This window comes from Podarcis bocagei (assembly GCF_964188305.1).
Source record: "Podarcis bocagei genome assembly, chromosome: 5".
NCBI lineage: Eukaryota > Metazoa > Chordata > Lepidosauria > Squamata > Lacertidae > Podarcis > Podarcis bocagei.
Window position 1 is genome coordinate 2,166,727 of NC_138129.1, and position 22,782 is coordinate 2,189,508.

Consider the following 22,782-nt stretch of genomic DNA (forward strand, 5'->3'; position numbering starts at 1 on the left):
TACTGATAGGAAAAATAAAAAGAAAGCAGAGAGCATTTCCCAACTCTGACAGCTACATATCTGGCCTGGAAGCTAGTTCCAGGACTGAGGACTGTGGAAACAAGCTAGGGTTGCTCCATAGTGAGTGGGAAATGATCTCTGCACATGCTCAGACAGACTGTTCTTAATTTTAGTCTCTACATAGCTCTGAGCCTGGTTGGAAGTCTGGAATCTTCCCTCTGTGGTTCAGCATTCAGGAACTTTTGGAGTCCAGCTTTCTGAGGAAGGTGAAGCTCTCAGCCCTACAGAGCGCAATATAAATAGAGGGGTTCAAAACATTATTTTGCAGGTGTAATCACAGGGACAGAGAGATCCTTCCGGAGAACCTACCTAGGGTTTCTGTCACCTCCAGTTTGACAATGAACAGGAAGGGTTCGGTGAGAAAATATATCAGAGAAGAAGGGGGATTCCGACTACACAAAAGGAAGAACTTTGTGAGCTATTCAACGGTGGGACAGACAACCTCAGAAGGTGGTTGGGGGATTTTCAGCAGAGGTTAGGTCATCCTCCAGGGATTCTTTAGCTGCAATTGCTAGATATCTCTTGGGGCTCTTTCCAACTCTACAATTCTATGAGGTTTCGAGTTGGTGACCCTAAACATTGACGGGAATTCGCCGTAGGATCGGCCAGCTTTGTGTCCAAAAAAAGGATGGAACTTGGTTCTAATGCCTCAAAAGCTCATTTTGGCCAATTATCCAAAGCCATTGGGCCGGTGTGCTGGGGTGGATTTCATGAAGCACCTGCTGACCATTTTAAACGGCATTTTACCAGGGGTGGTTAAAACATCTGACATAGTTGCCATAGAGCAGTGTTTCCCAAACGTTTTTGGGCAACGGCACACCTGCTTACCAGAAAAAAATCTCGCGGCACACCACCATTAAAGCCCCGCCCCCGTGACGTCAGCGCGCAGCGTCACGCCGGGAGGGACGCACAAAAATGAAAGTTTTTTCCCTCCCCCTTGCCGGGGTGGGAGGAGGCAGCAGAGCGAGGGCAGCTGAGGCGGCGGCGGCAGCTGAGGCGGCGGCGGCTGCGATAGCGGGCGGAGGAGGAGCCGTCGCCGGGAGTTGCTGCTGCTGCTGTTGCTGCTGCTGCCCGGACATGCCGGCCTCCTCCTCCTCCGCTGTCTCGCGCTCCTCCCTTTTGCGCGCGCTGCCCCGCCGCTCGGCACGACCACCGCGGAGCCGCCCCGGCTCGACGCGGATCCTCCCTGCCGCCTCTCGCCCGCCTCCCTCCCACGGCACACCAGCCGGTGTCTCACGGCACACTAGTGTGCCGCGGAACACCGGTTGGGAAACACTGCCATAGAGTACTTATATCAAAACAGTCACTCGGTATGGTCGTGTTTCTAGATCATAACCTGTTAAATTTTATTTTTAGAGCAAGAAATCTATTCAAAAGCAAAAGGATAGAGCTACTAAGAATTTATTTTCTATGAGGTTTTGCACTCTGGTGTTGTTTCTTCACCTTCCTGGAGTGTGGCACCATGCACGTCCAATGGCTCTCTTGGCAGGAGAAGCAGCTCAGGTGTACAGGTGTGTGAATCTGCAGCAACACAGCCTGCTCCTTCTTCCAGCAGGGGTGGGGCTGGCTCCGGCTGCTGTGCCTCTCTTTCCTCCTCCCCTCCCATCTTTCCGATGGGAGGTATAAAATAAACAGACGCTGGAGCCGGCCAAAGTGCCATGGAGATGATGATGATGAAGAAGACCCAGTGCACCTTCCTCCTCGTGGGTCTCTTAGCCTTCTGGGCCAGGGTGCCACCTGCCTCAGCTAAGGGAGGTGAGTGGACATGGAGCAAAACCCTGAAGCTGTGCTTGAAAACTAGGTGTGATGTTGCCCTGGCAAGGACCTTTGCGCTTAATCTACAGGGTTCCAAAATGCAAATAGCAGTTGTTGCTGTTGTTGCTGCTGCTGCTGCTGCTGCTGCTATTCTTGGGAAGGTGGGGGTGGGGAGCTGATCATGAACAGGCATGTAGGAAGGGGCGTTAACCATCCCTGCCACCCGTAATCCAGCTGAATTCCCTCCTGTTAAGTTTGTCTCTCCACTAAGACCCCTAGATTCTTTTCACAGGTACTACTGTTGCCTGAAGAACTTGGTATGAGCTGCTGTTGCTTTAACTGTGTTGAGGTCAAATCCTTGGAAATCTCTCCTTTCTCCACAGATTCAGTGTCATCGTCATCTGAGGAACACCCAGCACCTCCTGGTGTGCCTCTGCCAACACCCCCTGGTATGTCCGCCACTTTCCCTTCTGGGTCTGTGGGCAGGCTCCTTCGCTGCCGGTCAGTTGTCCTTCCCCCCATCCCTGACTCCCATGCAGCGCCAGATGTCCTGCTCCCCATCCCTGTAGTGCTGCTTTTGCATTGGAAACTAAAACTCCCAAGGGTGCCACTATTGGGGCCTCTTTACAAGATGGTACCTGGTGTGCCAGTAGTACACGTGAGAAGGATCTAGGGGTCTCAGTAGATTAAGGGATGCCATAGTACCCTCTATTCTGCCTTGGCCAGACCACACCTGGAGGAATCCTGTGTCCCTGGCAGATGGCCATCCAACCTCTGCTTGAAAAATCTCCAAGGAAGGACAGGCCACTACCGTCCAAGGCTGTCTGCTCCACTGGGAACAAACAAGCTTGCTCCGCCTTCCATGTGACAGCCCTCGATATATTTAAAGGTGGCTCTCATATCTCCTCTCAGGGCTTATGCACACACACACACACACACACACACACACACACACACACACACACACTTTCCAGACACTTGTCTGCTTTTTAAAGTTCTGTGTCTGAGCATTTGGGGTTTTTAAAGCCGACTTATGGTGCTGGAGGAGACTCTTGAGAGTCCCATGGACTGCAAGAAGATCAAACCTCTCCATTCTGAAGGAAATCAGCCCTGAGTGCTCACTGGAAGGACGGATCCTGAAGCTGAGCCTCCAGTACTTTGGCCACCTCATGAGAAGAGAAGACTCCCTGGAAAAGACCCTGGTGTTGCGGAAGATGGAGGGCACAAGGAGAAGGGGACGACAGAGGACGAGATGGTGGGACAGTGTTCTCGAAGCTACGAACATGCGTCTGACCAACTGCGGGAGGCAGTGGAAGACAGGAGAGCCTGGCGTGCTGTGGTCCAGGGGGTCACAAAGAGGCAGACATGACTAAATGACTAAACAACAGCAACAACACCCTAGAACTTTCTGCCCCCAAACCTGTTCTTTAGTGCTCAATGGGAGCAAACATCATTTTCTTGCAGATTGCTCTTTGCTAAAACAGAGCATTAAAAAGTGGGTTTTCGAGGGGAAAGCTGCTGAGCAAAAGAAAAAAGGGTGCTCAGACATGCAGCTTTAAATCACAAACTGCCTAGAAGGAGTAGAGAGAGGGTTAGGCTCTTGTGCTGTTGGTCAGTTGCCCTCCCCCCATCCCTGCCTCTGACGCTGTTCCTTTCTCTCCCAGCCATGAGATGCCCCACCAACCTGAAGGACCAAGAGCTGGAGTGTGGCGCTCAGTGCACATCACACAGCAACTGCCCAGGAGAGCAGATGTGTTGCAGGTATGGCCGCCTGCGGAGGTGCATGTTGCCCGTCAACGGTGAGTCCTCTCCCCTTGTCCCTTCTCAGCTTGTAAATTGCTTCAGTATTTACATTTATGGACAAAATAAAAAAATTCCTTCCAGTAGCACCTTAAAGACCAACTAAGTTAGTTCTTGGTATGAGCTTTCGTGTGCATGCACACTTCTTCAGATACACTTCAGATACATTTATGGAGAACTCATTAGGGGGAAAGTTTCCCTATGTTTCAGAGTTTTTGTCCGTGCACATAATTGGCCCTTGGGAATTCCAGTATTCAGGGGGAGCGCTCCCACCATCTTGTATTGTTACGAGCAACCCAGTGAGACTCCAGGCACTTACACAGGTTCTGAATCCTTGGAACAAAGGTCAGCGAAGACTGTGGTGCCTTGAGGATATATGCTTTAATTTGCACCAGGAGTGCCATCTTGGCCCCGCAACCATGGGGCCCTGGGTGCCGTGCACTGTGCATGGCCCTGGTGCCGAAATTTGTGTTGGGATGTGTCCAAGGAAACGGGGGCAATTGGCAGGCCCTCAGCTGACTCCAGCCCACCGGCCGGCAGCCGGGCGAACTTCGGTCCGTGGAACAGCATCAAACTGCGACTCAGAGCTTCAGAAGCCTTTCAGAAGCTGATCACACAAGCCAGCAGAGATAACAAACTCTTCGCAACGGAAGGGCGGACAGAGGCACATGTAAAACATATTTACATGCAGTTTATTCAGCATACATCAGGACAAAGGGAAAACATGTCTTCTCCCTTTCATGTCCAAGCAAGACAGAATAAGCAAAAGCTATACACAAACAGAAGTTCCCAGCAAGCTGTGCTGGAGTGTAAACAGGCACGTGATACACAACAATCATGCCTGTTCCTTTTAAGATGGAACGGAATATTCTAACAATTTGTGGGTGCCCAACCTCTTCATGGGGAACTGTGTGGGTGCTCAGGCACCCAGGGCCCCAGGGAGTCGGCACCTATGATTTGCACAGGTATGTAACCTGAGGGTGGAGGAGTCACAGCATGAACACACTTCCAGGAGATCTTCCTTCGTCACATCTTTGGATCCAGCACAGAGCAATCAGCTCTCTCTGTCTCCAGATTCCAGGAACGGGGGGGGAGGGCCGCATTCCCTTCTGGGCAGCCTTCCAGGGGCCACATGCCAGGGGTGGGTGGGGCCAGAGGCAAAGGTGAGCTGTGTATGCAATGTTTACCTTTTGAACAGTTCCCTTTTCTACATACCCTTGCAGGGACGTTGTCAGAGGTCAAGGAGGGATGCCTGTCCTGCCACAAAATGATGTATATGAAGCAGGTGCAGGGAAGGGTTTCCTGGAGAGGGTCCAAAGGGCCAAATAGAGAGGTCTGGAGGGCCACATTCCTGATGGCGACTGTGCTATTTGCTCCTTCTTTTCCACTTCTCATTTGAAAACAGTCCTCTGTAGGTGGCAGCAGATGGTGGGAAGAAAAATAGGGACTGCTGCATTTCTTCAGAAAGAGGACAGACTGCTATTGTTATTGTTATTGTTGGAATTAGAATTGGAATTTATATACTGCCCTATACCGAGAGGTCTCAGGGCAGTTCACAGAACTAAAGGCCACTGAATGAGAAGATATTTGGTTCCATGCCTTAGCTTTATTATTTGTCATGAAAATATACATCAAAGCGGTTTACATCAATATAAAGCCATACAGTGAAAACCATGAAAAATTAAAAACAGTCCTCAGTCCTCATTGTGGAAGGATGTATCCCTGAGCTTGAAGGGCAGCAGCTGAAGAAGGAGCAAAAAGGGTTTTCTTGTGTGTGTGTGTTTCTTTGTGGCTGATTAGCTGTTCTCCCTGTGCAAAGGTCAGAGGGGGCAGGGTTTCTGTTGAGGCAGGGGATTAGCTGTGGGAGGAGCTTATCAGACCTAGCAGGGCAGCGGCACGCGCCTAGTGGCGCACGCAGTTTGATCCATCTTTTAGATTTAGGGGAGCTAGTCTCAAACGTTTGTTGGGGGAGACCTAGGTTTTTTTGGGGGGGGAGTTATTTGTCCTGTCTTCACGCTTTTTATGATGGAGGACCGCTGTAGCCACCCCCAATGACACGTTTTCAAGATGGAGGGTGAGGGAACAGCTGCAGTCGCCTGCGGTTCCTGCGCAATGTTTGCCATCTTGCCAAAGGTTGCAGGCAGCTTTACCTGCAGCAATTGCATGTTGATTGCCCTCTTAGAAGACAAAGTCCAGCAACTGGAGGAGCGTGTAGCTACGCTCCAAAGAATTAGAGAGCTGGAGCTCTTCTTGGAAGCAACAGAGCACAGTGTCTCCACCAAGGAGGAGACAGGGGACACCCCTGAGAAGGAGGCTAGTTCACCAACACAGGAGCCAGATATATGGAGAAACGTGACTCAAAGAAGTAGGAGGCCCAGGGTTCGCTCTGATTGTTTAGAAATACACAATCGCTTTGAGGTCCTCTCCCCTAGCATGGAAGACGAAGAGCAGACTCCATTTGAGGATCTCTCCCTCATTACAGTTGATCAGGTATATGAAGACGAGCAGCAAAGTGATTCCTCAGGGAATGTGCAGGCGACCTTGGAACGGACAGCTCATGGAAGAACCCCGACCAAACCTAAGAGGAGGCATGTGGTGGTGATAGGGGATTCCCTACTGAGGGGAACAGAAGCAGTGATCTGTGGGCCTGACAAGATGTCTCGGGAAGTGTGCTGTCTCCCCGGGGCTAAGATCCAAGATGTAACTGAACGACTGCAAGGAATCATAAAACCCACTGACAAATACCCCTTCCTCTTGGTTCATGTGGGAACCAATGACACTGCAAGCAATAGCCTCCAGAAGATCAAAAGAGACTACGAGGCTCTGGGCAGGAAATTGAAGCAATTAAATGCACAAATTGTCATCTCATCTGTCCGTGGAAAGCAGTGGATGTAGCCTACCTTGATTTCAGCAAGGCATTTGACGAGGTGCCCCATGATATTCTTGTAAAGAAGCTGGTAAAATGCGGTCTTGACTCTGCTACCACTCAGTGGATTTGTAACTGGCTGACTGACCGAACCCAAAGGGTGCTCATCAATAGTTCCTCTTCATCCTGGAGAAGAGTGACTAGTGGGGTGCCACAGGGTTCTGTCTTGGGCCCAGTCTTATTCAACATCTTTATCAACGACTTGGATGATGGACTCAAGGGCATCCTGATCAAATTTGCAGATGACACCAAACTGGGAGGGGTGGCTAACACCCCAGAGGACAGGATCACACTTCAAAACGACCTTGACAGATTAGAGAACTGGGACAAAACAAACAAGATGAATTTTAACACTTGGGCAAAAAAAATGAGAGGCACAAATACAAGATGGGTGACACCTGGCTTGAGAGCAGTACATGTGAAAAGGATCTAGGAGTCTTGGTTGACCACAAACTTGACATGAGCCAACAGTGTGACGCGGCAGCTAAAAAAGCCAATGCAATTCTGGGCTACATCAATAGGAGTATAGCATCTAGATCAAGGGAAGTAATAGTACCACTGTATTCTGCTCTGGTCAGACCACACCTGGAGTACTGTGTCCAGTTCTGGACACCACAGTTCAAGAAGGACACTGACAAACTGGAACGTGTCCAGAGGAGGGCAACCAAAATGGTCAAAGGCCTGGAAATGATGCCTTATGAGGAACGGCTAAGGGAGCTGGGCATGTTTAGCCTGGAGAAGAGGAGGTTAAGGGGTGATATGATAGCCATGTTCAAATATATAAAAGGATGTCACATAGAGGAGGGAGAAAGGTTGTTTTCTGCTGCTCCAGAGAAGCGGACACGGAGCAATGGATCCAAACTACAAGAAAGAAGATTCCACCTAAACATTAGGAAGAACTTCCTGACAGTAAGAGCTGTTCAACAGTGGAATTTGCTGCCAAGGAGTGTGGTGGAGTCTCCTACTTTGGAGGTCTTTAAGCAGAGGCTTGACAACCATATGTCAGGAGTGCTCTGGTGGTGTTTCCTGCTTGGCAGGGGGTTGGACTCGATGGCCCTTGTGGTCTCTTCCAACTCTATGATTCTATGATTCTATGTGTATGGAAGTGGGAAAAGAGTTCTTCAATGGGATAAAGGCAATTTATACAGAACAGAGAGCTAAGTTGATTGTAAATAATGTGATAACAGAAGATATTAAAATATCTAAAGGAACCAGGCAGGGATGTCCGCTTTCACCATTGTTGTTTATAATGGTCCTGGAGATCTTTCTTAATGCGATTAGACAAAATAAATTAATAAAAGGGATAACAGTTGGTCAGAATGAATATAAAGTTAAAGCCTTTGCTGATGATCTGGTAAGAACGATTGAAGAACCAATAGTAAGTGTAAAAGAAGTATTAGAAGAGATTGAACAATTTGGGAAAATGGCGGGGTTCAAACTAAATAAGAAGAAAACCAAAATAATTGCAAAAAATATGGAGCAAAGTACCATAGAAGCAATGCAACAACAACAACAACAACAACAACAACAACAACAACAACAACAACAACAACAACAACAACAACAATAATAATTTATTATTTATACCCCGCCCATCTGGCTGGGCTTCCCCAGCCACTCTGGGCGGCTTCCAAAAGAATATTAAAATACTATAATACATCAAACATTAAAAGCTTCCCGAAACAGGGCTGCCTTCAGATGTCTTCTAAAAGCCTGGTAGTTGTTGTTCTCTTTGACATCTGGTGGGAGGGCGTTCCACAGGGCGGGCGCCACTACCGAGAAGGCCCTCTGCCTGGTTCCCTGTAACTTGGCTTCTCGCAGTGAGGGAACCGCCAGAAGGCCCTCGGTGCTGGACCTCAGTGTCCGGGTAGAACGATGGGGGTGGAGACGCTCCTTCAGGTATACTGGACCGAGGCTGTTTAGGGCTTTAAAGGTCAGCACCAACACTTTGAATTGTGCTCGGAAACGTACTGGGAGCCAATGTAGGTCTTTCAAGACCGGTGTTATGTGGTCTCTGCGGCCGCTCCCAGTCACCAGTCTAGCTGCCGCATTCTGGATTAGTTGTAGGTTTCCGAGTCACCTTCAAAGGTAGCCCCACGTAGAGTGCATTGCAGTAGTCCAAGCGGGAGATAACCAGAGCATGCACCACTCTGGTGAGACAGTCCGCAGGCAGATAGGGTCTCAGCCTGCGTACCAGATGGAGCTGGTAGACAGCTGCCCTGGACACAGATTTGACCTGTGCCTCCATGGACAGCTGTGAGTCCAAAATGACTCCCAGGCTGCGCACCTGGTCCTTCAGGGGCACAGTTACCCCATTCAGGACCAGGGAATCCTCCACACCTGCCCGCCTCCTGTCCCCCAAAAACAGTACTTCTGTCTTGTCAGGATTCAACCTCAATCTGTTAGCCGCCATCCAACCTCCAACCGCCTCCAGGCACTCAACAAACAGATATAGAGGTGGTTAAAAAGGTAAAATATTTAGGAATTTGGTTAACTCCTAAAAACATTGATTTCAGAACAATTATATACCGGTATGGAACGGGATAAGGAAAGATCTGGAGGTGTGGGGCAGAATGAAACTATCTTTTTGAGGTAGAATTTCTACGATAAAGATGAGCGTCCTTCCGAAGATGTTCTTTTTATTTCAGACTATCCCCATAATAAATGGGATAACAATTTTTGGAGAATGGCAAAGAACGATTTCAAAGTATATCTGGCAGGACAAAAAGCCGAGAATTAAATTTAAGTTATTAACAGATGTGAAGGAAAGAGGAGGCTTTGCCCTGCCAGATTTGAAGTTATATTACGAAGCAGCATGTCTTTGCTGGTTGAAAGAATGGATAAAATTAGAAAATAAAGAATTATTGGACTTAGAAGGTTTTGATAACAGATTTGGATGGCACGTGTACCTATGGTGTGAGAAAAAGAAAATTCATAAAGGCTTTGGGAACCACATCTTCCGGAGTGTGTTAATGGGATAGGTATAAAAATCTATTAGAACCAAGAGTTCCACACTGGTTATCTCCGTTAGAAGTCATGAGTGTAAAGAAAATTAACATGAGAGGCGAATGGATTACTTATGGTGAATTGATAATTAAAGAAGGAGGAAAATGGAAATTAAAACCATATGAACAAGTTAAAGAATATGTTTATGATTGGTTGCATTATCTTCAGGTTAATGAAATGTTTTAAAAAGACATCAAAGAAAGTGGCTATGTAGAAAAAGATTCTAAGTTTCAAATGGATATTATAAACAATGATTGTAAAAATCTGTCAAAAATGTATAAGATATTGTTGTAATGGCATACGAAAGACGAAGAAGGGAAATCGGTAATGATACAATGGGCCAGGGATTTTGGTTATAATATACAATTTGATGATTGGAAAAAAATTTGGAAAGAAAATTTAAAATTTTCTGCATGCATGGCATTAAAGGAAAATGTGATGAAAATGTTTTATAGATGGTACATAACACCAGTAAAACTAGCAAAAATGTTTAAGACGTGTAACAAGTGTTGGAAATGTAAAGAAAAGGAAGGAACGTTTTATCATATGTGGTGGGACTGTAAGAAAGTGAAAAGTTTCTGGGAGATGATATATAATGAGCTGAAAAAGATGCTAAAATACACATTTGTAAAGAAACCAGAGGCTTTTCTTTTAGGAATTCTTCGTGGCAGCAGCTACATTTTGAACTCCCTGCCTGTTGGTCTCAGGCAAGTGCCCTCGCGGTACCTTTTCCGGCACCTGCTCAAAATGTTTCTTTGACAAATCTGCCCAGACGTTTAGAAAGTTTTAATCTGTTGTTAGCCTATTGCTCTTTAACTTTTTGAATGTTTCAAGTAGTTGTTGTTGATTTTTCAATAGTTATACCGTTTTCTCTTTTTTTGTAAACCACACGGAGGTGTGTTTGTTCTTACAATCAAGCAGTGTATAATTTTTAAGGAATAAGTAAATCAATAAAAGGGGCCCAATCCAAGCCCCTCCGAGGACTGTTTCGGAGCACATTTTAAGGCACCTTTACCTGCCCTACACCTGGCATCACCTACCTGTGGGGCAGGTGGGCTTGGCTTGCTGGGGGAAGGGAACAGCCTCATGAACCAAATTAGGATCCCTGCCAGTTCTGATGAAGCCACGGGGCTGCTTGGTTCATTCCTCTCTGAGGTCAAGATGGTGGTCTCCCATTATTTCAACTTGCCCTGCTTCCTCTCTTCTGTTTTCCGGCAGATCTCTGCAGCCTCCCCAGGGATCCTGGCTCCTGCAATTTGTCCTTGAACTACTTCTACTACCACGCCCCCACCAAGAGGTGCAGGAGGTTCAAGTACAGCGGCTGCAAAGGGAACGCCAATCGCTTCTACACCAGGAAGCATTGCATGGACGTCTGTGGGGAAGTTGGTAGGTGAGATGTCGAGCTCTGTTGGAAGCTTGGTTTGCAGATCAGGAACAGATGGATGGGTGAATTGTTAAGTATAATTGTTTAATTGTACACTGAAATGGGAAATGACTCTGTAATGTGTCTGTATGTATACTGTGTAGCACGGCATGGGAATTTCCACTGGCGCTAAGTAGAGAGCCTAACGGCTAATGATTAAGTGAGACTGGTATTTAACTTAAATCAGATGAAAATGATGCAATCGCCAGCCTATACATATGTTAATCTGTAGGTCTCAGTTTTGGGTGTGCTAGTTTTTGTTCTGAAGCCACTGAAGAGAAAGAACTCTCACTCTAGGAAAACAGTCTCAGGCTAATGACGGAGGTTGTTCGCAAGAGAGGCAGAGCTTTGATTTCAGCTCTGGATGGGAGATATTCATAATCTAAGATCATAGAAATCATAGAATCAGAGAGTTGGAAGAGACCACAAGGGCCATCGAGTCCAACCCCCTGCCAAGCAGGAAACACCATCAGAGCACTCCTGACATATGGTTGTCAAGCCTCTGCTTAAAGACCTCCAAAGAAGGAGACTCCACCACACTCCTTGGCAGCAAATTCCACTGTCAAACAGCTCTTACTGTCAGGAAGTTCTTCCTAATGTTTAGGTGGAATCCTCCTTCTTGTAGTGTTGGGATCAGCATAAGATATCATGCATCTATCTGAGTGTAACTTTATTGTTCTAAGTTTGTTTTGTAGTTAAGTTCTGAAGTAAAGCTTTTGAACCATATTTTTGGACTGGAGTATTTTTTATTTCAAGAACAGTTTGCTTGTATTCATCCCATTTGCTTCCATATGCACAATATTAACAGCCTCAGGATGAATCAGTAATGAATGAATTATTTGGCAATGAATGAATCAGGAGAAGCGAATGATCTATCTGCACAAAATTCCCACAGAGGTCATGCAACGGTCTGGTTTACTGAGCATTCGTTCTGATTGGAAAGAATCAGACCCACTGGCTGGTGACAACCATCACCTGGTTGCAAATTTTATAGAAAGAGGGTTGCAGGCAGAGCAAGAATTGCAAGTACTCTTAGATGAAACTGGTCATCTTGGCTCATCTCTGTCTGGGTTCAGGCCTGGTTATGGGGCTGAACTGGCCCTGTCAGCCTTCTTGGGAGAAGGACGGGGGAAGGAAGGGGGTGGCCATCTAGGTGTTCCTTCATCTCTCAGCAGCTTTTAATTCCATTGACCGTGGCATCTTTCTTTTTTAAAAAAAAAATAATATTTATTGCTTTTAAACCTTACAAAAAGAAAAAAAGAAAAAGAAAGAACAATAAAATACAATATATAAACAATACAAAACGCGACATTAAGATTAACACATTAAACAAAACAAAAGCAAAAACAATTCAAAAAAACACACATCATACCATCTCAATATCCTCTCTTTCATTCCCTTGTTTCATCGACCTCCTCTCACCTCCCTTTTTGTATTCCATTTCTATTAATTGTTTCAGCAAATCCTTTCCATCTTTCTCTATTTCTGTCATGTAATTATCTTAACATATTTTAACCTTATTTTCCATTAATACTATAATACTTATTTATACTTAATTCCTTAAACTATTTCTGCTAAAGCCGTATAATTCCCTTCCAACATTTTTCTAACACTCATTAATTTTACATTATTTCCATATATAAATTTTAAACTTTTTCCAATATTCTTGCACCGTCTCTTCTCCCTGGTCTCGGGTTCTGCCAGTCATTTCCGTCAATTCCAAATAGTCCATCAACCTGGTGATCTTCTGTCCGAGGCTCTTAACTCTTTTCCAGGTCCCTTCTGCAAATCTTCTTCATGTTTATACATGCACTTTACTTTGTCTTCTCCTGATCTTGTTCTTATTTTCCTTCCTTTGATGCTGAAAAGTAGATCTCCGGGAAATTCCCATCTAGCAATGTTTTTATTCCTTCTCGACAAGTCAGCCAAATCTCCATAGTTAGAACTGAAATTCAAAAGATATTTCCAGTAGTGTTTCAAAGTTCCTCCAAGTCTGGCAGTCCCCACAACTCCAGTCTCCTCCTGACCCAAGTCCAGGTCCCAAAGGTCAATAAACCCCTGCATGAGAGGATCTGTCCAACTTTCTTTCTCCAGTCTAAGCGGGGCTCCAATCCTAAAAGTCTGACTTTCTCTAAATTCAGTCTTGAAAGGCATCAACTTATAATCATCGAGTTGCAACTGTACGGCTGGGGCACTCTTCCTCTCCACTTGTGCCACTTTAGGTTCCACTGCAAAAACTTTCTCCCCCGCCTTCTCCTCGATTTGCCATGTCAAAATAGATCCCTGTATCGATTCCTGAATAGTTTCTGTATTAATATTGACTTTTTGTGCCAAATTAGTCACTTTTTGTTCCAAGTTATCAATTTTTATAGTCCTCGCATCTGTCTTCTTGTAAAGCTGTTCCAGTAAATCATTAATCTTACAAAATGCAACCACTAATGCTTCTTCTGTCAATATTCTTAACGGTTCAAGGTCAATTCCAGATTCTCACAGTTTTATCTTGCAGGTGGAGATGGAAATTCTCCCAGCTCAGCTCTTGTAACAATTTCAAAGGCTTCCTCTAGGGGGAAACAATTTCTATTTGTATCAATCCTTTTAAGCACAGTTCAAACAATAAAGTTAGTTTCAATTTTCAGTTACTTTTACTCCTTTTTAAACGCAGAAGGAAACAATGGAAACAATGTATTTCTCTTCTTTAACTTACTGTCAGCAGACGATCTATTCACAGTCAATGAGCATATCCAAAACTTCAATGCTTACTAGCAGCCCGTTTCCAGGTTCTGAGTGGTGGTAATTTGACTTTCTTCACTCTCTCCTGCAGGCTTACACGATCTTAAATTTCCCCCCTCTTCTCCTGCTTCCAAGGGGGGTTTGATGATTTAACCAATGGAAGTTTAATCCTTTATAAGAGACTTTCCAAGGCTTTAGCTTGCAGCCTCTTTGCTTCAATCTATTTACAAAAGGGGGAGGCGGACTTCCTGTTTGAAACCTCCCCGTTCGGTGCCAAATTAAGACGTTTAAAAATCCAATTTTCCGTTCTACTCACGGGTAGTTGTTTTAAAATCAAATTGTCCACAGGAAAAAGTCAGCGCTCTCCGGCAAGAGCAATGCGGCTTCACTCAGTGAAAGAAGCCGATTCAAAGCACCACGCCACTCACCCCACGTTGCTCCGGATCCCCGAAACCGGGTTTCCCCGCGAGTAGGGGAGGCGCAAAAGGTGCCAGCCGAATCCCACGTCCACAAGCTTCTCCCACCTGTGGTTTTTAGTGGGTTTCCACCTTCGCCGTGGCGGCCAGACCCTGATTTCCACGGAGCGGATTCCTCCCGATCAGAGGAATTCCGCCATTGCCTGAGGCGCTAAGCCGGAAGTCCGACCGTGGCATCTTTCTGAGCCGAATTAATGGGGTGGATATTGGAGGTCCTGGTTTACACTGGTTGCAATCCTATATCCAGAGTGAGTTTCGGAGAGTACCTGGGTTTCCAAGTCCACAAGGCCACATCACTTTGCTGCTTGCACAAAGGGAAGGCGGGTTGGCGCCTTGCACTGAGGGATGTCAGAGATTGCCCATGAAATTGAAACAAAATAAAAAATAACCAGTTTCCTCCTTAGTCCTGCATCAAGGAGAGGTGATATGAAAAGCCATCTTCACATACCTGGAAGATGGAGCAAGCTTGTTTTCTGCTGCTCCAGACTGGAGGATCTGAACCAGCAGTGGAGCAAGCCAATCGGGCGCCTGGGGCAGCGTGCATGACCTGTGTGCAGGTCAGCCAGGGCAGGACACTCTGCAGGGCCTCCAAGGAGTCTGCCTGCCTCCTCCCACTCAGCTTATTAATTTTATATATTGGCCTTCATCATAAGGTCTCAGGGCAGTTCACTTCAAAGCACAGTGGAGAAAGCAAGGGGAATAAGTATAGCAGTTCCTAAGCCATCCTAAATGCATATTAGGCCAATCAAAATTCAACATATGTAATTGTTTGCAAGCTTTCAGGATCTCCAGAACTCTTTGTCAGTGCTAGAGGCCAAGCAGAGAAGTGGTTTTCGAAGCTATTTTTAAATTAATTGTGGTGAGAATGGTGCATCCTTGGGTGGGAGAGATCTGGACCCCTTATTAGCAACCTTCAAATAGCCAAAACAACTGTAGATGCTGGACTTCAGAAAACCACTCTCCAGCCAGTGATTTTAATTGAGATTCTTGCATCTCAGGGGGTTGGGCTAGATGACCCACAAGGTTCCCTTCCAGCTCTATGATTCTATGATCTCAGGAGCCACCTGCCCCACTTTCTCCCCTCCTGGATCTCACAAGGCCTCTTCTCACAAGCTGATACTCTTCCGCTCGCTGAAATTCCAGGTGGTGACATTGCCGTTCAGTCATGAAGTCTCCTCCCCAGACCCCCACCCGCCCACAGTTTCCCCACCCCACCCCACTCTCTTATACTGCCCTCTTCTGATGCCTCTTTGATTTCTGGTGGCAGATATCTGTAGCCTCCCCATGGACCCAGGTCGGTGCAAAAGCTACCAGCCCATGTTCTACTACTCACCAAGCAACAGGACTTGTCAGATGTTCATTTATGGTGGCTGCGAAGGAAATGGCAACCGGTTCTCCACTCAGGAGCAGTGTCTTCGGACCTGCAGAAACCCAGGTGAGAGGCAGATGCAGGCAGATGGAAACGAGAGGGAGATGCAGGTACCGCTTCCTGTGGGAGGGAGCTAAACTGTAGAACTATGCCCTGGGTGAAGAAGGACTTTCATTTATCTGCCCTGACTCTTCCAACATCTGGCTTCATTGCATGTCCATAAGTCCATATGAAATGCGCTGCAAGTGTACTTGGACATGGAAACCACAGGCTGCACACTCTCTTGTCGCACAGGGTGAGGGCGAGGAAAGCCAAAAAATAATGCCCCCCTCCAGCCTTCCTAGGGTGCTGGCTTTGGGAAGGAGACACAGGCTCTGGCAGAGTCCTAGAGCCCTCCCTCTTCCTTTCCAAAGCTGCCTAAGCGCTAACTAGGCTTTGGGAAGAAGGTGGTGAGATGCCTGTACCCTGCCAGAGCCTCCTGCCTCCTTCCCAAAGCCCAGCACCTCACTTATCTGGCTTTAGGACGATGGTGCAAAGCCTGGAGGGCTGTCAAATGTTGCCAAAGGTCTCGAGCCACACATTGGACCTTGTTCTATCACGTCTCTTCTTTTCTCTAAACTGAAAAGTCCCAAATGCTGCAACTTTTTTTTAAAAAAAAACATTTTTATTAACAATTTCAACATAACAAATTATCAAAACATATATTCATTATTTCCCCCCCTTTCCCTCCTTCAAACCCTCCCCCCGAGACTTCCCTCAGCTCCTCTCTCTGATTTCTCAGCATGTATTATTCTCTGCATGTTATGAAATTATACATATCCTTACATTATCTACAGGTATCTCCCCTGTTATCAACCAATAAATTTGTGTATGTGTATTCAAAACCTGCCAAGGAGTCCATTTTGTTGTCTTTTTAGATAATTTGTAAAAAGCTCCCATTCTTCCTTAAAGTCACAGTTGTCCTTGTCCCGCAATTTGTAGGGCAATTTCACCAGCTCTGCATAACTCATCAGTTTTTCTTGCCACTGTTCCTTCGTTGGGATTTCCTCGTTCTTCCACCCTTGTGCTATCAAGACTCTTGCCGCTGTTGTAGCATACCAAATGCTGCAACTTTTCTTCCTAGAGGAGTTGCTACATCCCCTTGTCATTTTTATCGCCTGAATCACCACAACTTGAATAATATTCCATGGCTTTCTATGGCTCCATCAAGTGCCAGTTTTAGGAAACGCCTGGGTCTCTGTGTCAACAGAACCCTAGAGGGGTATCCGGCTTGCGGTCAGAACTGTAAGCTTTGTAACATTTCGGCTGGAGATGGTGGGGATAAAACCCAGGATCCTCAGTACGGTCCCTCCTACCTCCTCCCCTCTTCTCTCCTGTTCCCCAGATATCTGCAAGCTCCCAGAGGACAGCGGCAGCGGCAATAACCACAAGCTCAGCTACTACTACAACTACGCCAACAAAACCTGCGAGCGCTTCATCTACCACGGCTGCGATGGCAACGAGAACCGGTTCCGGACACTGGAGCAATGCCGGAACACCTGCCTGTACCCTGGTGAGACCCCGAGGGAGAAGCAGCCACCGGCAAGGCTTGGCTGTTGAAGGGGAGCCTTGCTGCCGTGGAGTTAAGGAGAGGGACTCATCAAACTGTAGAGCGGGGAGGGACTCCCAGGCGATCTGAAGAACTGTCTCCTTGCCATGCGAGCCTGCCCAACCTCTGAGATCTTCGGGGGAGACCATTCTCAGCACCCTCACAGGCATAATTGGTGGGGATATGGGAGAGGGCCTTCTCCGTTGTGTTTGCTCCCAGGCTTTTGGGAACTGATTGTCTTTAAGGAAAGGGTTTGTGGGATGTGAAACACAAGAGCAGTCAAGTACAACATACCTAGAGTGAACATGTGTACACATGGGGAGGAATGTTTGTCCGGCCAGAAGGTAAACTTCCTGTTTCCTTCTGGGCTGGGACAGACTTCCTCTGCATATGACTAGAGGTGGGCGTGGCCTCACCTTTTCAGGTAACGACAAAAGCACGGGGCAGGGCAGCATCTCTCTCTCTTTGACTACATGCATCCAAGAAGCAACATCTGCTTAGCCAAAGATGCCTTCTTGGATTCCAGCCAAGAGAGAACAAAGGTACTGTCTTCTTATGAGATAGTTTCCAGGTATATGTTACTTTTCTAAGCTAAGTCTGTGTGCTGGTCCCGGGGGGAGGTTACCGTGGGGCGAGGTCCAGGACCTGAGTTGAGGGTCAGCAGACAGTCCTCCACGGGCGAAGCGGGGTCCAAAGCGAGGAGCCGGGCAAGGACAGGAACTCTGAAGGAACAGGACTGGGTCTGGCCGAAACAGCTCTTCAACGACGTTGCTCCCGCAACCTGAGACTGGGCTGACTGGCCTTTATCTTCTCTGAGGCCAGGGGCGGTCCCGGCCCCCAGGTGACCCGCCTCTCCTGGCCTTAAGGTGAGCACTCCTCCTGGGAGAAACCAGTTCCCTCCACCTCTCTGCCCTGAGCCTCTGCAGCTCAGGAGAGGCTGGAGGGTTACTGGACCCAGGGAGAGACTCACCTTCCCCTGACAGGGCTGGGAGAGGCGCAACTGTAAGCACTGTGTCCTCAACCACCTCCGGAGCTAGAGTGGATTCACCTGGTGCCTGCTCCTGAGGATCCGGCACAGGTGCAGGCGCTTCAGATCCAAGGCCCTGCCCCCAGCTCAGCCGGCCCTGGAGGCGGGGAAGGCGGGGACTCCTGTGCAGGCTGCGATTCCTCTGGTTCAGCCTCTGAATCGGATTCCCAGGCCATCACAGTCTGCCTTCTGGGATCCGATTGTGAACAGAATGTGAGTAAACTCTTTTTATACTTTTATAGAAGACTGTGTCATATCTTATCTTTTATGAGGGAATAAGGGGAAAATATCAGAACAGTTATTATAGAGGCTTTAGCGAGCCTGAGCAAACGCATCCGCTGTGAGTTTAAAAAGGGGGGTGTTATTCTGCTAAATTGTGGACCTTCTTAAAATAAGTTGGAAAGGCTGTAATCAAACAATATATCCTCTCCTGCATCCCTGAACATTCCCACAGGGCTGGTGCTGTGATGTTTTTATTGCAATTATTTGCATGTTTTAATAGATCATGGCTAGATAATTCTAATTCGTGTTGATTTGCTTTTTAATTATTCCCGTCTATGTTTTTAGCCATTTCTATTTCATCTGTAGGCTGCGTTGAGTCCCCATCTGGGGGAAGGTGGGATACAAATAAATATACTGATGGTGATGATCCTAGAACTGAATCATAGAATTGGCAGTAGAAAGGGATCCCAAGGGTGATCTAGTAGCCCAATTGAGGAATTAATGCTAAAGGATCACTGACAGATCCTGCCCCCCGTAACCTCTGCCAAAAGACCTCCAATGAACCATTGGGTCCCTTCCAACTCTATACTTCTATGGTGCAATTATAGGGGGAGACCATGTAAGAAACTTGCAGATTCCTGTTGATCCATTCAACATCGACTAGACCCAACGCAGGTGGCGCTGTGGTCTAAACCACAGAGCCTAGGGCTTGCCGATCAGAAGGTCGGCGGTTCGAATCCCCGCGACGGGGTGAGCTCCTTTTGCTCAGTCCCTGCTTCTGCCAACCTAGCAGTTTGAAAGCACGTCAAAGTGCAAGTAGATAAATAGGCACCGCTCCGGCGGGAAGGTAAACGGCGTTTCCGTGCGCTGCTCTGGTTCGCCAGAAGTGGCTTAGTCCTGCTGGCCACATGACCCAGAAGCTGTACGCCGGCTCCCTCGGCCAGGAAAGCGAGATGAGCGCCGCAACCCCAGAGTCAGCCACAACTGGACCTAATGGTCAGGGGACCCTTTACCTTTATGTTTAGACCCAACTGGGGCAGCTCTTTTAAGAGGGGTGGGCATGACACTCTTTCACAGTTCCCACGGTGCCCTTGTCCTGATGAGTCTTTGTTTCTTCTGCGGCGGCAGAGATCTGCAAGCTCCCGGCAGACCCCGGTCCCTGTGATGCCTACTTCCCCATGTTCTACTATAACCACCGCAAGCAGTCCTGCCTTCCCTTTGTTTACGGAGGCTGCGGGGGAAACCTCAACAGGTTCGAGACTCTGGAGGGATGCAAACATCAGTGCCGGAACCCAGGTAAGGCAGGACTCCTGCCAATGCAGCTGTCATCGTCATTGTACAGTGGACGCTCGGGTTGCCAACATGATCTGTGTGGGTAGCACGTTCGCAACCCGCAGCGTTCGCAACCTGCAATGCCGCATCTGCGCACGCACGGGTTGTGATTCGGCGCTTCTGCACATGTGCAAAGTGCAATTTAGTGCTTCTGCTCATGCGCAAGCGCCGAAACCCAGAAATAACCCATTCTGGTTCTTCCGGGTTCGGCGCGGTGTGCAACCCGAAATCACACAACCTAAACCCAAGGTATGACTGTACTTGCCAAAGAAAAAGTGCTCAACAATGTGGAAGACAAGGCCTTTAAAATGCAGGGGGGGAGGGGGGGAGACACACCATATTAAAACAAACAAATCAGGAGGTGACGGCTATTGACGGGCGCTAGACACGGCGGCTCTGCTCTGCCTCCATGGTTAGAGGAACCCAGTTCCAGGAAACCACAGGAGGGAAGAGTCTCGCTCTTGGGCTCAAATCCTGCTTGTTGGTTTCCCATAATGGGCAACTGGCTGGCCACTGGGAGAACAGGAGGCTGGATGAGATGGGCCAGTGGCCTTACCCAGCAGGCTTTTCTTACATTCTTGGTATTCATTAAGCACAACAATGCGTACAATCAGCAGCACTGTAATATCACCAAAGTAGCCTGTTCCATTAAACTCCAAATGTCTCCTTCTTCAAGCAGTGCACAGTTAAACGGTGGAACTCCCTGCCACAGGAGGCATATCATTCACTTTGCCTTGATCATCTTGGGGGGTGGACAGAGTAGGTTACAATGGCAAGGTGAGATAGATAATTTACTACGGTCAAAGACTCACATAACATAACACAATAAAAACAGCATTCATAAAGATAAAATATACAATCAGAGCAGATTGCAGCAATAGCTCATGAGTTAAAATTGAGATATAGTCATACACCCCTACAACTGAGATTTGGGCTACCATAAAAATTGACCCTGAGGCACCCCAAAGTAAGTAAGCTATTTTATACTAGATGATGATCTGTGCCTACAAATCTGGGCGCAGAATCTGGCTGCCAGCCAGGTCGACTTATGATCTTTGCCTAAGAGGAGAGAATTAAGTTTAGACTTGTCTGAAAGATCAAAGAGCCTCTTCAGCAAAGGATCCCACAGGAGGCAGTGATGGCCACCAACATAGGTGGCGTTAAAAGAAGATGGGACAAATTTGTGGAAGAGGAGAGAGCTATGGATGGATATTAGCCACAATGGCTCTGTTCTGCCCTCCACAGTCGGAGGCAGCAGTGCTTCAGGGTGCTGGCCTAGATAGACCCCCATTGGCCTGATCCAGCAGACTGTTGCATTCTGAAGCCAAAGGAAAGGACTGGACCCTGATAAAACAAAACACGAGGCTTGGCCGGCAAGACTCTGGGAGGAAGTGTGTATCGCCACTCCCTCGTCCAGGCCGCTTTATTAACAAAAGAACCCTTTACCAGCGGCGTAGCATGAGTTGTCAGCACCCGGGGCAACGCAAGTAATTTGCGCCCCCTAACCCGGGGCAAGGCAAGTAATTTGTGCCCCCCCTAACCCCTAACCTGCGAGTTGCTGCTGGCGCTGCCGCCCAAACGACGCCGCTTGCCCGGAGGAGGAGGGGGGCAGAGAGGCGAGGAAAATGCAACGGCCCAGCAGCTGCAGCAGCACCGGCGGAGGTGGGGCTGTGAGGAGGGGCTGCCTGGCGCGTCCTCCGCGGCGAGCGCTGAGAGCCGCTGCCTGCCGGGCGCCTTCAGCCCGGACACGCGCACAGCTCGTCGGTTCCGTGAGACATGCGGCTCCGCTACAGCCTGCGCCCGAGGCTCTTCGGCGACTCCGGAGGCAGCGAGCGCGCCCCCCCAGATGTTGCGCCCGGTGCGGCCGGCACCCCTGGCACCCCCCACGCTACGCCACTGCCCTTTACACAGTGTTCCTAAGAACCAATCAGATTTCCTCTGAGCATTTCAAAAACCCCGCGTTGGGACAAAGTTAAAACTACAAAGAGCTAATTTGAGCATGCATACATTCTGGGGGTAAATAAAACAGGACTAAGGGAGGAATGCATTCAGCAACCCCGGAGGTCATAAACAAGCAGTAAACATGAGAGGAAGGATGGCAAGGAAAGCTATCTTTATCACCTCCTATGTGAAACTCTATTTCCTGGCCCTAAGACTAACAAAACCAAGGAAAGGTGCATCAAAGCTATCTACTATCTTTATGGCCCAGGATGCCCGGAGAAGCAACGGGTCTGTGTTATAGAATGCTTATATGTGCCTGTCAGGCATAGAGAAAATGGGCAGTAGAAAAAATGGGCAGAGATGGTGAGGCTTGTGGGATTTGATCAGAAATTATCGTCAGTGACTCAAGCCCAGTCAAGCAATGCTTTCATTGCGGACACAATGGCTTGCTCCATGTTTTCATAATTCCTCATAGCAATCCCATGTGACCACCACAGCAGGCTCACATTATGTTCTTATGAAGGGAAGGTGGGGACTGCTGACTCCTCCTCTCGGCTCTCTGCTGGCAGATATCTGTGTGTTGCCCCGGGATTCGGGTCCGTGTCTCGATTACTCCCGCATGTACCACTACTCCCCGTCGAAGGAGACCTGCTTGCCCTTTCCCTACGGAGGCTGCCAGGGCAACGCCAACCGGTTTGCTACCATGGAGGAATGCCTAGACACCTGCGGGAGCAAAGGTGGGCAGACTTGGGGGTCGTTTCCCTACCTTCTAGCCCCATAGCTTCTTATGGGGCAACTTCTGTCTTACTGGGTTGATTTTTACTGGTGCAACACTGTTCACTTTTAAATGAGCAATATGTCTAAGACCATAAAACTCCTATCACATTATGAATGCTCAAAATAAACAGATGTCACAGTGGTGCAAATACTTACCAGTGCTTTAGGGTCTTTCTTGGCTTAATACATTACTAATTGCATTCATAGAATCATAGAATCATAGAGTTGGAAGAGACCCCAAGGGCCATCGAGTCCAACCCCCTGCCAAGCAGGAAACACCATCAGAGCACTCCTGACATATGGTTGTCAAGCCTCTGCTTAAAGACCTCCAAAGTAGGAGACTCCACCAC

The 22,782-nt window shown here is 47.7% G+C and overlaps 1 protein-coding gene across 1 annotated transcript in view; it reads left to right on the top strand.

The window, feature by feature from the left end:
- Positions 1-1,718: 1,718 nt before the first annotated feature.
- Positions 1,719-22,782, top strand: part of LOC308587729 (papilin-like) — a gene marked incomplete at its 5' end in the record, with an annotated part of 45,443 nt that continues 24,379 nt past the window's right edge. The window contains 8 exons of the mRNA XM_081195497.1: positions 1,719-1,815; positions 2,199-2,264; positions 3,480-3,614; positions 10,766-10,933; positions 15,444-15,611; positions 16,930-17,097; positions 19,511-19,678; positions 22,225-22,392. Coding sequence (XP_081051623.1) covers positions 1,719-1,815; positions 2,199-2,264; positions 3,480-3,614; positions 10,766-10,933; positions 15,444-15,611; positions 16,930-17,097; positions 19,511-19,678; positions 22,225-22,392 — 1,138 coding nt within the window. The remainder of the gene's footprint in view (positions 1,816-2,198; positions 2,265-3,479; positions 3,615-10,765; positions 10,934-15,443; positions 15,612-16,929; positions 17,098-19,510; positions 19,679-22,224; positions 22,393-22,782) is intronic.